Source organism: Natator depressus, chromosome 3 (genome assembly GCF_965152275.1).
Source record: "Natator depressus isolate rNatDep1 chromosome 3, rNatDep2.hap1, whole genome shotgun sequence".
Classification (NCBI taxonomy): Eukaryota; Metazoa; Chordata; order Testudines; family Cheloniidae; genus Natator; species Natator depressus.
In genome coordinates, this window is record NC_134236.1 from 177,320,665 (window position 1) to 177,333,448 (window position 12,784).

The following is a 12,784-nucleotide window of genomic DNA, read 5'->3' on the forward strand; positions in this document are numbered from 1 at the left end:
TGTTCTGAATCCTTGTCCATGCTGGTTGTTTAAAGCAAGTGGTGTGTGACTTACTGAAACTTTTTAAAACAAGTACTGCTATTATGGGCAAGTATTGTCAGTGCTTTACGTAAGTTAGGAAAATGCATAAGAGTTCCCTTGTCTCAACATTGGGAAGACAAAACTCTGGCCTTTCTCTTTTTGGAAAGTATCTACCACAATATGAATACTATCCCAATCTAAATCATAATGAATAATAATAATAGATGACTTTGCTCTCTTTACCCCAGCTTACTGAAGGAATTCTTTCATAGGAAGAGAGTCAGGGTAAGAGATTTAGTGTCATTTTCCATCATTCCCTTCCTGTAGAAAGATCTGGGTCCACATTTTTTTTCATGAATGGTCTATGCCTCCTTTTCCCATGATGAGCTTCCGCAGCAACACATGCTCTTGTGAACATAAGGCTGAATTATTGTAACTACCTCTTTGCACAGTTGACAGGAGGACAGCTCTGCTGCTCCAACTTGCTTAGAATGCAGCAGCATGGTTTAATAACTGGTTTGAGCAATCATGATCATACTATGTCCGCCCTGTGTTACTTACACTGGCTGTGCGCAAAGTGGCAGTTTTGGTTTTATGTTGGCATTCTTTGATTTTAAAAACTGAACAACATAGAACCTGATTATATTCAAGACTTCTTCCCTGAGCCTCATTGGGGCAGCTATGTGTATTCTGACACCACTTATCTTTTAGGTGTCCCATTGCTACCACTCAGGTCATAAGAGGTCACATCTTAATGTAGTGTGCATAATTCTTTCTCCTGCAATATCCATCCCAGCTCATCTCTCCCCACTTTTTAACAAACACCTCAGCTCTTTTACTACAGATGTGTTTTTGCTATAGCCACTCTTCTCTATACATTTAACACCCTCCAACCGCATATGTTTCCCTCTTCTTTCGTATTGAAACTCCTAAAGTGATTTTTCTATATGAATTTTAAAATGTTCTAATTCCATTTTTATTATGTTTTTATTATGATGTATAGCACCTTATGAGCCTTGAAGGTGTGCTTTGTAAACAAAATTACAGAATTTTACCTGAAAATAATAATTGCTTTGTACTGTTTATATTACCTGATTTATAGCTGGAGAAAAGGAAATTTATGGTTCTAGGGATTACCACATCAATTACATTAATTCTGTGCGAATAGAAATATATTGAAGTTCAGCACTTAATGGTCAGTACTGACATATGGAAATTTAGGAATCATTAAGTACAAATGTAGAGAAACTCAGATCAAATTAGTGCTCAATATTCAGAGGGATAGACAGGTGATCAGAATCTAGATCAGATCCAGTCATTTGTTGGGAATAAGATAGAAATACAGAGGATTAACAAATTAGATTATAACCCTTGTACAGTCTGGATCCCCAGGGAAAAGTTATTAGCAAAAGCAGCAAAGAGTCCTGTGGCACCTTATAGACTAACAGACGTATTGGAGCATAAGCTTTTGTGGGTGAATACCCACTTCTTCAGATGCATGTAGTGGAAATTTCTAGAGGCAGGTATAAATATGCAAGCAAGAAACAGGCTAGGGATAACGAGGTTACTTCAATCAGGGAAGATGAGGCCCTCTTCTAGCAGTTGAGGTGTGAACACCAAGGGAGGAGAAACTGGGGGCTGATACTTGCTTTTGATAGGAAAATCACTGGTGGCTGATATTTGGTCTCTTGCCTGAGGAGCCAGTTACAGTTAAAAGCAAAATTAGCATTAAGGTTGGTGGAACTTGGAACTGCCACTGCTTTGCTTTTCATGCTTTGCCAAAAAGAGTGAAGATGAAAAAGGCTTTTCAGGTTTACCAAGTGAATATCTTGTGTACCCTGAAATTATAAGCAAAGAAAGAACTGAATGCAAGCCAAAGGGCAAAGGAGGAGTTGTGTGAACACTTGAGCAAATTATAGAGATGGATTTCTCTAATATGATTTCAAGGTGGCTGAAGCTGGTAAGATGACTGCTAAATTATGAGACAGCAGTGATCTTCTACTTGGACAGAAGTGGGTGTTTAAGATTAAAGCTAATGTAAAAATATATATGGTCTGACCTCCTGCATATCACAGGCCATTAAGTTTCACTTAGATACCCCTATATTAAGACCAAAGACTTTAGTGAGACCAAAACATTTCAATACTCAGAAAACTTAGGCAGAGAACAGGAGAGACCAAGGTGCACCAATGCCAGAGGTTCCTGCAATGGCAGGGAATTGATTAGGTGATCCCAGCAAGCAAACCACAGCCCATGCTGCAGGGGAAGATTGAACCTCCCCCCTTTCCCCCCAGCATCTCTGCCAGTCTGACATAAGGGAAAATTCCTTCCCAACCCCAAATCTGTCAATCAGTGTGACCCTGACCAAGTGAGCAAGACACATCTTAGCCTAATGAGCTAGTCCTTAGCATAGCTTTAAAAGGATTTTCAAAGAATACATACATTAAACAGTCCTTGAGACATGGCTGTGACTAGAGAGAGGTCTGGCCCAAAACTCCACATCTAAACTTTATAACTCAATGACATAAAGCCAAGTGAGAAAACAAGCAATGCTGTTACAATCTACTATAGGGACCAAAAGTGATGGGGAATCCTAATACTAAATAAGGGAACTTTTTCTGTTTGTGTCTTGGTACTGACCTATCCTTTCTAAAATCCCATAGAAAAAGCATCCCATAGAAGTCCTTGTGCTTATCTATCTTTGTATAGCACTTTGAAATCTTCTGATGAAAAAGTGCTAGATTGAAAGTGGTATTGTTTATTATTTAAAATGGTAAAGTTACCCAGTTACTGCTAACTTGGTCCTAATCCTAATTCAGAGCTCTCGTCTGTGGGTTTATGATCCTAAGAGAGGCAATAAGTTTGCCTGAATTTTCTTGTTGCAGCCTTAATCATTTAAATCACATTTTACATGGGACTTGAGAGTCACAGTTTAACAAATAAACAGTCAGTCTAGACACTTGCATGACCCTCCTCACCACCTGAGTGCCTCACAATTATTTTAATAAGTATACTAATAACTAATATATCTCTCCTATAGGAGAAGTAGCAGGGGGTGAGGGTGTACCTTGTTAAAGGAAAACCAAGTCAAAGAAATGTATTTTGCATTTACTTGTGACCATGGTAAGGTTCATGGTCATTTTTATGTCGTGTAGGAGTAAGTTCCGTAGTCGAGGTCCAGCTCCTATGAAAGTTCCGTCTCCTACACTCACAAGCCTCCACATGTTGATTGGGAGTTTCGTAGCTTCACTGGAATATAACTGTTATGAGAAGTCATGTCTGGAAGGAAAATGGATCTCTCTGGTAGAACTCTAACGTAGGCCTTTGAATGGAGCAGTACAAAGGGAATATAAGAGGAGCTGAGAAACTAGACCTGTAAGTTCAGAAAACCTTCAAGAGTTCTAAACCTTCAAGAGTATATTTGGGCATATTCTGCAAGTGAAATCTAAAGCTCTGTACAAACTAATCCATCTATTAAAATCAACCTTGTAAAGAATTAATTTGAAATAATTAACATTGTCATTTATTTATATTGTGATAGTGACTAGAGGTTCATATTTGGGGTTGGGACGCTTTTATTCTATGCATTGCACAGGCATAAAATTTAACAAAAGAAACCTACATTAAGGAGCTTACTATCTAACATAAAATAGAAGAACAGCTACCAGTTATTTTCCATCATTATCTTTCCTGGGTTTATCCTCATTAGCAAGAATGATTTGCTATCTTTCTCTTCCTACCCATAGATACTAGCAACTTGTACATTTGCCATAACCAAAATCACTTTGTTTTTATTTCCATTTAATCATGGAATTATCAATTTCTATACTGATAATTGCAATAATATTTTTATATGTTTAATCTGTTATGAGTCTACTCAATTAATATTACGATCACCCTACAAGAGTGCAATAAAAATACAGTAATATTAACAAAACACAATAAAGTCCAGTCTATGCACACAACTTTTATTTATGTTCATGGGAGTTGCATGTACACTCCGATGGGAAATTAGACCCCTTGGGTTCATTTGTAGCAAGAGTATTTCTATCTTCAGAATAAAATCAAGAGCTAGAGATCAAAGTGACATTGTCATCTATTTAATTTGAGAGTTTTCTTCTTTATTGTTGTAATAACCTCTGAGAAGCGAGGAAATATAATTAGTCTTACATACTGATTTCATTTCCACCTGGCAACTGTTATGTATTACTGCATCCCTAGTGCTTCTATTGTCAACATAGCTTCCGTTTCTTTGTGCCATTTATGTTGTTCCCCTTTGTGCATCAGCCTCATTAATCATATTATAACATAATATGAACAACTCTTACCAATGGTTAACTGTTGCAGCAGTTAACCCAGGATTGGTATCTTTAAGATTCGGTAACGTTCCACGCAGAAACAGTTGCTAAAGAGTTAAGTGTTTTTTCTACCCACGTGTGCTTGAGTCTCATGACTGAAGATAATGTCCTGCTGAGACTTAGTTGTTTTTTTCCCAATTACTTTCTTTCCTGAAATAGAACATTGCATATTCATCCAAGGAAGCTTTCATACATTGAGTGTAAACAAGTAAGTGTTCTAATGATGAGAAGAGAAATAATTGCATGTATTTGTCTCTTTAGTGTTTAATTGCTGTGTTAAAGCATGTTATACAGTCCGTTTATCTCTCTGTATGTGTAACTACATTATCTATATAGATAGATATGGCAGAGAAAGGAAACACTATTATGATATCCTTGCTTTATAGCATCTTCACAGGTATGGCACCAGATGCTTCATCCCAATGTTCCTTTATTCCATTATTATTGTATTTGGTAGCTTGTAACATCCAGGACTGTAGAGTCACTCACTGATTATTGCTCTTTGTCCTCACTTTTCTGGTGTGTATCATGTGACTCCTCCTGCTCAGTAGGTTCCTGAAAACCTCATCCATTGATTTCTACATCAAGCCCAAAACCTATGTCTGAGCTAGAGCATGTCTTCTAGATCAGAAAGAGATACAGCCTTGCTTTATAGACGGTGATGGAGAATCTGTCGCATCCTTAGCTATGTTGTTCTAATGGTTAATGTTCATTGTTAAGAATTTGCATCTTACTTCTAATCTGAATTTGTCTAGATGCGGCTTCCAGCCATTGAATCTCATTATGCCTTTTTCTGCTAAATATAAAGAACAATCTAATATAAGCAAAAAGAAAAGGAGTACTTGTGGCACCTTAGAGACTAACAAATTTATCTGAGCATAAGCTTTCGTGAGCTACAGCTCACTTCATCGGATGCATTCAATGGAAAATACAGTGGGGAGATTTATATACATAGAGAACATGAAACAATGGGTGTTACCATGCGCACTGTAAGCAGAGTGATCAGTTAAGGTGAGCTGTTACCAGCAGGAGAGTGGGGGGTGGGGAGGGACCTTTTGTAGTGATAATCAAGGTGGGCCATTTTCAGCAGTTGACAAGAACGTCTGAGGAACAGTGGGGGGTGGGGGAGGGGATAAACATGGGGAAATAGTTTTACTTTGTGTAATGACCCATCCACTCCCAGTCTCTATTCAAGCCTAAGTTAATTGTATCCAGTTTGCAAATTAATTCCAATTCAGCAGTCTCTCGTTGGAGTCTGTTTTTGAAGTTTTTTTGTTGAAGTATTGCCACTTTTAGGTCTGTAATCGACCAGAGAGATTGAAGTGTTCTCCAACTGGTTTTTGAATGTTATAATTCTTGACGTCTGATTTGTGTCCATTTATTCTTTTACATAGAGACTGTCCGGTTTGACCAATGTGCATGGCAGAGGGGCATTGCTGGCACATGATGGCATATATCACATTGGTAGATGTGCAGGTGAACGAGCCTCAGATATTGTGGCTGATGTTGTTAGGCCCTATGATGGTGTCCCCTGAATAGATATGTGGACACAGATGGCAACAGGCTTTGTTGCAAGGATAGGTTGCTGCGTTAGTGGTTCTGTTGTGTGGTGTGTGGTTGCTGGTGAGTATTTGCTTCAGGTTGGGAGGCATGTAGGCTTGAATAGAGACTGGGAGTGGATGGGTCATTACACAAAGTAAAACTATTTCCCCATGTTTATCCCCCCCTAACCCCAGTGTTCCTCAGACGTTCTTGTCAACTGCTGGAGATGGCCCACCTTGATTATCACTACAAAAGGTCCCCGTCCCATCCCCCGCATCGCTCTCCTGCTGCTAATAGCTCACCTTAAGTAATCACTCTGGTTACAGTGTGTATGGTAACACCCATTTTTCATGTTCTCTACGTATATAAATCTCCCCACTGTATTTTCCACTGAATGCATCCGATGAAGTGAGCTGTAGCTCTCAAAAGCTTATGCTCAAATAAATTTGTTAATCTCTAAGGTGCCACAAGTACTTCTTTTCTTTTTGCGAATACAGACTAACACAGCTGCTACTCTGAAACCTGCTAGTATAAGCAGGGAGGGATAGCTCAGTGGTTTGAGCATTGGCCTGCTAAACCCAAGGTTGTGAGTTCAATTCCTGAGGGGGCCATTTAGGGGTCTGGGGCAAAAATTGAGGTTTGGTCCTGCTTTGAGCAGGGGGTTGGACTAGATGACCTCCTGAGGTCCCTTCCAACCGTGATATTCTATGATAAGTAATCTCTTTCCCATGTAGGTACTTGTAGGCTGTGATCAAGTTACTACTTAACCTTCTTTTGGATAAACTAAATAGATTGAGGTTCTTTAGTCTCTTACTATAAGGAATGTTTTCCAGACCTCAGATAATTTTCCTAGCTCTTTTCTGAACTCTTTTTTTAATTTTCCAGTATTTTTTAAAATGTATTCCAGTAATGGTCTCACTGATGCCATAGACAGAGATAATACTACCTCCCTACTCCTGTTCGATATTCCCCTACTTTTATATCTGAGGCTTGTGTTTGCTTTCATAGCAACAGCTTTGCACTGGAAGCTCACACTCATTTAGTTATCTCTCATGACCCCCTAAGTCCTTTTCATTGTCAGTGTGTTCCAGAATACAGTCCTTCATCCTACAAGCGTAACCTATGTTCTTTGCTCCTAGATGTATGACCTTATATTTGGCTGTATTAAAACACATGTTGTTCAAATGAACCCATCTTACCAAGGCATCAGCCTGTTTCCATTATTATTTATCACTCCCAATTTTTGTGCCATCTCCAAATTTAATTTTTAAGTGCACACCTTGTAGCATTTGTGGTGTTCTTATTATCCATGGATCAAATCCTAAAAGTTAATAAGCATCCATGTTTCAGTGGGAACACCAGATTTTAATGGGAGGTTCAGCATGTCTCAGCACTTATGTTGTTACTAGCATTTGTCAAGCTAAGATGAGACAGAAATAATGGTGGGTGAGTGAAGCAATCAGAGGAAATATCCAAGAGACTATTTGTTCCTGTCTGCCTTTTCTCACTTAAATTTGTAACATGGGAATCTTGTTGGATCCTGACTGCTTTGGTATCTTCAGAGGAGTGCATTCTTCTTCTGTGTTTGGGTATAAAATTGCTACAGTTTCTTTTAGCTGTGGACTTCTCCATAGTGATCCATGTCACCTCCAGACTGAAATGTGCTCTATTTGGGATTACATCTGAAGGCCACATGGAAACTTTGATTAGTGCAGAATATGACTGCCCACTCTGCATATTACTGTAGATCTGTGCTCCATAGTCTGTGTTGGTTAATTTCCAAGTGCAGTTGATGGTGTTGGTTTTGATCTATAAAACTACCATGGTTTGGGTTTTGTCTGCTTTTGAGACAACTTGTCTCTGTAAAGTAAGTGAGGTTCTACATGGGCATCGGGTCCATCCTCACAGTTCTGACTGGAGGACCAGGGACCTATTTTATTACTGCTGTATTTTAATGTATATCTATTTTAGATTAATCTGCTATGGTACTGAATTAATTAGAAATTCAGTATTTTTCCTTGATTTTACAGTAACATATAAAGGAAAGGGCTAAATTTAAATTAGTAAATAAGAAACTTCATATCTCACCAATTAAAAAAACAAAGCAAGTTAAGTGGCATTCTAGCAGCAACTGATAGGTTGGGTCAATAATGACTCCTTATAACCTCTCCGTGCCCTAATTCTGCTGCATGTCCGCACTTAGTGAAAATACAATTTCTCTAGGAATAAGAATAGCATGTGCAGTTGTATTAGCTAGGACAAAAATTTACAAGGGCTATCAACCTTCTTGCCTCAGGGCATAAGATGATCACCAGCTAGGGTCAGGAAGAAATGTTTCCCTTCTGCAGATAAGATTACATAATTGGTCAGGTGTAAACAAGGGATGGTTTTGTTTATTACTCACCTTTCTCTGAAATGTATGGTATAAGCCAATGCCATAGGAAGAATACCAGACTAGAAGGATCACTGGTCTTGGCAACCTGTGTATTATGGCAATTCTTATGAGTTTTTTGTTTTTTTGTTTGTTTTTTTGCTGTATAAAATAAAACAAGATACATGGTGTTTTTAAATACTGGTTAGCTTTGAAATGCATTGTTTCTAATACTGCCTTGCTAGATCTGTCCCACCAATGTGACTCTGGTCAGGGAGTATTGTCAACGCTCTGATTTCCTGAACTAAAGAGAAGTATCTCATATTCTAGTGAGGCTATTTTCCCCACTCCACTCCCAAGCCAGATGTACAAAGCAAGTGAAAATGCTATCTGTTGGGAGCCAGCCGGAATGCTGATGGATCTGTGTACTCTGTGCATGAGACCCTGGCAAAGTCTAGTGATTTTTCTTTTTCTTTTTTTTTTTGTCTTGTAGCTTACTCTTCACCAAAGTAAAGCTAGAACGGGTGCATAAAGGACCTGAAGAAGCTCTGGTGACCTGTAGACACATGTTGCGTATGTGGCAGATGGTTTATAACTTCTCACAGCAGAGGTAAGTTTTTTGTTTTGTTTTTTTTTATGTGCAGTCTGACAAATTTGAGCTTTGAAATGGAGATATGATTAGCTTGTGATTTAATTTTCACGATATTCTGCTCTGCAGAAAGGCAACAAATAATACAAATTTTAAAAAATGCATAGTAAAGCCAAGACCTTAAAAGTTATTTTTATATATAATTCCAACCTTTATAAAAATAAGGATTTGAGGTTAAAGGATCACTTTTTGGCCAAGATTTTCAAAATTAGGCATCTAAATCCACACTTGCATGGCCTGACTGTTTCTAAAACGCCGAGCGCCCAGCAGCTCCCATTCAAGTCAATGGAGCTTATGTTGTTTGGTACCGGCAGAGGATAGGGTCCAACATTTTTTCCCCAAGAAAAAGGAAAAATCTTGAGCGTGCAAGTTCCTAAGTTGATTCTCTCTTATTGCACAAACCTTGCACTCTGTATCATGTGTCATTGGTGGTACTTAGCACATATTATCCCACCCCTGGATAAGACTGTAACCTTCAGCAATGTTGCGGTGGGAGAGGGGTAAATTGCTAAGAATCTGCAGGCCTCAGCAGTTTGTGTATGTATTTACATACACTTTATAAAAAAAAACTGTACATACATAAACATACCTGCTTCCACTTGTATCTTCCTTGAGGGGTTATGAGAAACTGCCTACAGAGTTAACTCACCAGCAATTAAAATAGACCCAAAAAAGCGGTCATTAGAAAGTGAGTAGAAGAATGGGCTCTGACCTTTTGGGATCATTATTCTCCACAGGCCTCAACCTGTATGGGTCTGTTCCTTAGTAAATAATCTTTACTCACGCAAATGGTCCCATTGAAGTGGGACTTGGTGTTTTTTTCACAAATATTTCACACAGTTTCCAGTATGCACTTGTGTTAGGCCAACTGCAACAGGGTTGACTGAGAGCTTTAAAAGTATTACAGGTAGGATTTTCAAAGGTTTCTAAGGAATCTGGGCACTAATCCTTTGAAAATGCCTGGCTACATTACTAGGCATCCAGTCTTGATTTGAAGACGTCAAGAGATGAAGAATCCACTGCTTCCGTTGGTAGTTTTCTCCAATGGTTAATTACACTCACTGGTTTTTTTTTTTTACAAGTGCCTTATTTCTAATTTGGATTTGTCTGGCTTTAACTTGCAGCTATGGGTTCTTGGGTATGCCTTTCTCTGCTAAATGAAAGAGCCCTTTAGTACCAAGTATTGTTTCCCCATGAAGGTACCTATATACCATAATCAAATCACCTCTTGATCTTCTTTTTGATAAACTAAACAGATTGAGCTTTTTAAAATCTCTCACTGTAAGGCATTGTAAGGCATTTTTTCTAGTTCTCAAATTATTTTTGTGGTTTGTCTCTGCACACTCACCAATTTTTCAACATCCTTTTGAAAATGTGGACACCGGAACTGTACACAGTATTCCAGTGTCAGTTTCACTAATGCCTTATACAGAAGTAAAATCACCTGTCTACTCTTCCTCACTGTTACCCTGTTTAATACACGTAAGGGTCATATTAGCCCTTTTCGTGAGAGTATCACACTGGAAGTTCATGCTGAGTTGGTTGTCCACTATGACCCCTAGATCCTTTTCAGAGTCACTGCTTTCCAGGATACAGCCCTCCATTCTGTAAATATGGACTGTTTTCTTTGTTCCTAGATTTAGGATCTTGCATTTTGCTGTATTAAAATGCATTCTGTTTTAATGGGCCAAGTATACCAAGCAATCCAGATCACTCTGTATGACTGCCCCTTGCTCGTCATTATTTATCACCCTGCTGATCTTTGTCATCTGCACATTTTATTATCTCTTCTATGTATAGGGAAATAATGTAATATCTCAGGTATAACTGCATGGTAACTGCTGTCAAACATTGACTTCTTAATAGTGACTTCTACCTATATACAATATTCTACCTCACGTCAGTAGTGTTTTTAATGTAGTACTCCTCCACGTGTACTGCACCATAAGCATGACGTTGCTTTTAGGCGTCAGTCAGTAGCACAAGCAAAGAAGATCGCTGCAGATGCTCTGTAGATACCTATATAGATAAGACAAAGATGCAAGAAGAATTAGATCTTTCTTTCGGTTGTTTTAACACTTAAAATTAATAACAGCAATTTCAGATGATATATCAAAGTAAAACTCAGCCTGTGGGATACCATGGCCCAGTTCTGAAATGAGCTCTGTGTGAGAGGGTCCAAATGATAGCATGGAGTCCCTTGGGGGTTCAGGGCCCAGGTGAGGAATCTCAAGTGGGATCTCAAAGCCTCAGAAAAAACTACTTAGTTCTACTACTGTGAGCACCACTAATAATAATAATAATATTAATAATAAAAGGCCTTCAGGCCACAAATATATAGCAGGCAAAGACAGTCCTTTGTTATATTTCACTATTATAAAGCTGATCTGTGGTGACGGGAGAGTCAAAGATAAACGCAGAACACAGGCATGAAATATCAGATGAACCAAAATCTCAGAATGCAGTCCATGCCCAAGGATTGATTAAACTCAAAGATAAGACCTCCAGATCACTTATGCTTCCATGATAACTTTAGTAATTTTCCTGAGATATGTATTACCTGGATAGTGAGCAGTGTAGTCTGATGTGTGTCTGAAAAGAGTGGCAAGAAGCAGCCACCTTTCCTTTTAGTACTTTGCCCTTTGGTGAGTGCTGAGAGCAGATATCATGATCCCTCTGTTCTTCTTCGAGTGATTGCTCATGTCAATTCCAATTAGGTATGTGCACGCTGTGTGCACGGCAGCCGGAAGGTTTTGTCCCTAGCAGTACCCGTCGGGTCGGACCAGGCTCCCCCTGGGGTCGTGCCTTCATGGCACTGAATATAGGGCCCTGCCGACCCGCCGCCACTTCAGTTCCTTCTTACCACCTGTAACAGTTAGCCGGAACGCTCCTAGCTCTTGCTTTGCAAGCGCAACTTCCCTAGTATCTTGAATGTTTGTCTTGTAAATAGTTTTGAGATAAGTTTATAGCAGTATAGTTTTAGGATGGCTTTAGAAGTGCTCTAATCATGAAATGTGTTTTGGTTCTTACCCACCTCCACCCCAAAAAACACCCACAAAAAATAACCATAAATGGAGTTCTGCTGTGACATAATATAGGAGAGGATCTACCTGGCAAAATATTCCATCTTTTTTCCTCTGGGATAAGGCCCCCCCTTCACTGCTGCTGTTGCAGATGCCTCTGGATAAGGCCATAGCTGGAAGCAAATATATGTTTCATAAATTGGGGAACTCGAACTCCTTGTAATGTAATAATTTATTAAGTAGTAGCCTTTCTCCTCCTCCTCCTCTTCAGGCAGAACAGAGGGAGAGGGAAAGGTGCTAATTCCTTTGAAATGATCAGTTAGCAGGTATATGGTATGAGATAATTGGTGCAAGAGGAGTGGAACAGCGTTTACTATGAACCAAATCCTCATGCTAGCACCAGCTCTGAATCGATGCAGAGAAGCAGTGGTCCATGCCCCTTGTGCGACCTTGTGATGGGCTGGAGGGTCTGTGCAGCAGAGAATCCTCTGGCCCAGATTCTACCCAGTAACAATGTTCCCGTGAACTACAGAGACCCTCAGAGACCAAGGGTGCTGGCTTTCTGCACAGAACCCAAAGCTAATCAAATAAATTAGAGATGGCAAAGCCCTGTTAGAGCATCTTGTCCATCCCTTGCCTGAGCAAGACGGCTTCCTTCTGTAAGTATCCTTGAGTGTTATTTTCCACTCCACTTCCTTTAGTCTAAAATGATGTTTCAGCATGACCAATTTTCAGATCTTTTTGAGAAAAATCAGCAGAACTCTTTCCACAGTACATTTCAACAGCCCCTGCCCTTTACTGAATAGTACAGCTATCAAAT

The 12,784-nt window shown here is 39.3% G+C and overlaps 1 protein-coding gene across 1 annotated transcript in view; it reads left to right on the forward strand.

Annotated features, from left to right (window-relative positions):
• The window catches only part of TTC7A (tetratricopeptide repeat domain 7A), a 257,204-nt gene that overhangs the window by 168,774 nt on the left and 75,646 nt on the right, over positions 1 to 12,784 (forward strand). Inside the window, exon 16 of the mRNA XM_074949389.1 lies at positions 8,786 to 8,902. Coding sequence (XP_074805490.1) covers positions 8,786 to 8,902 — 117 coding nt within the window. The remainder of the gene's footprint in view (positions 1 to 8,785; positions 8,903 to 12,784) is intronic.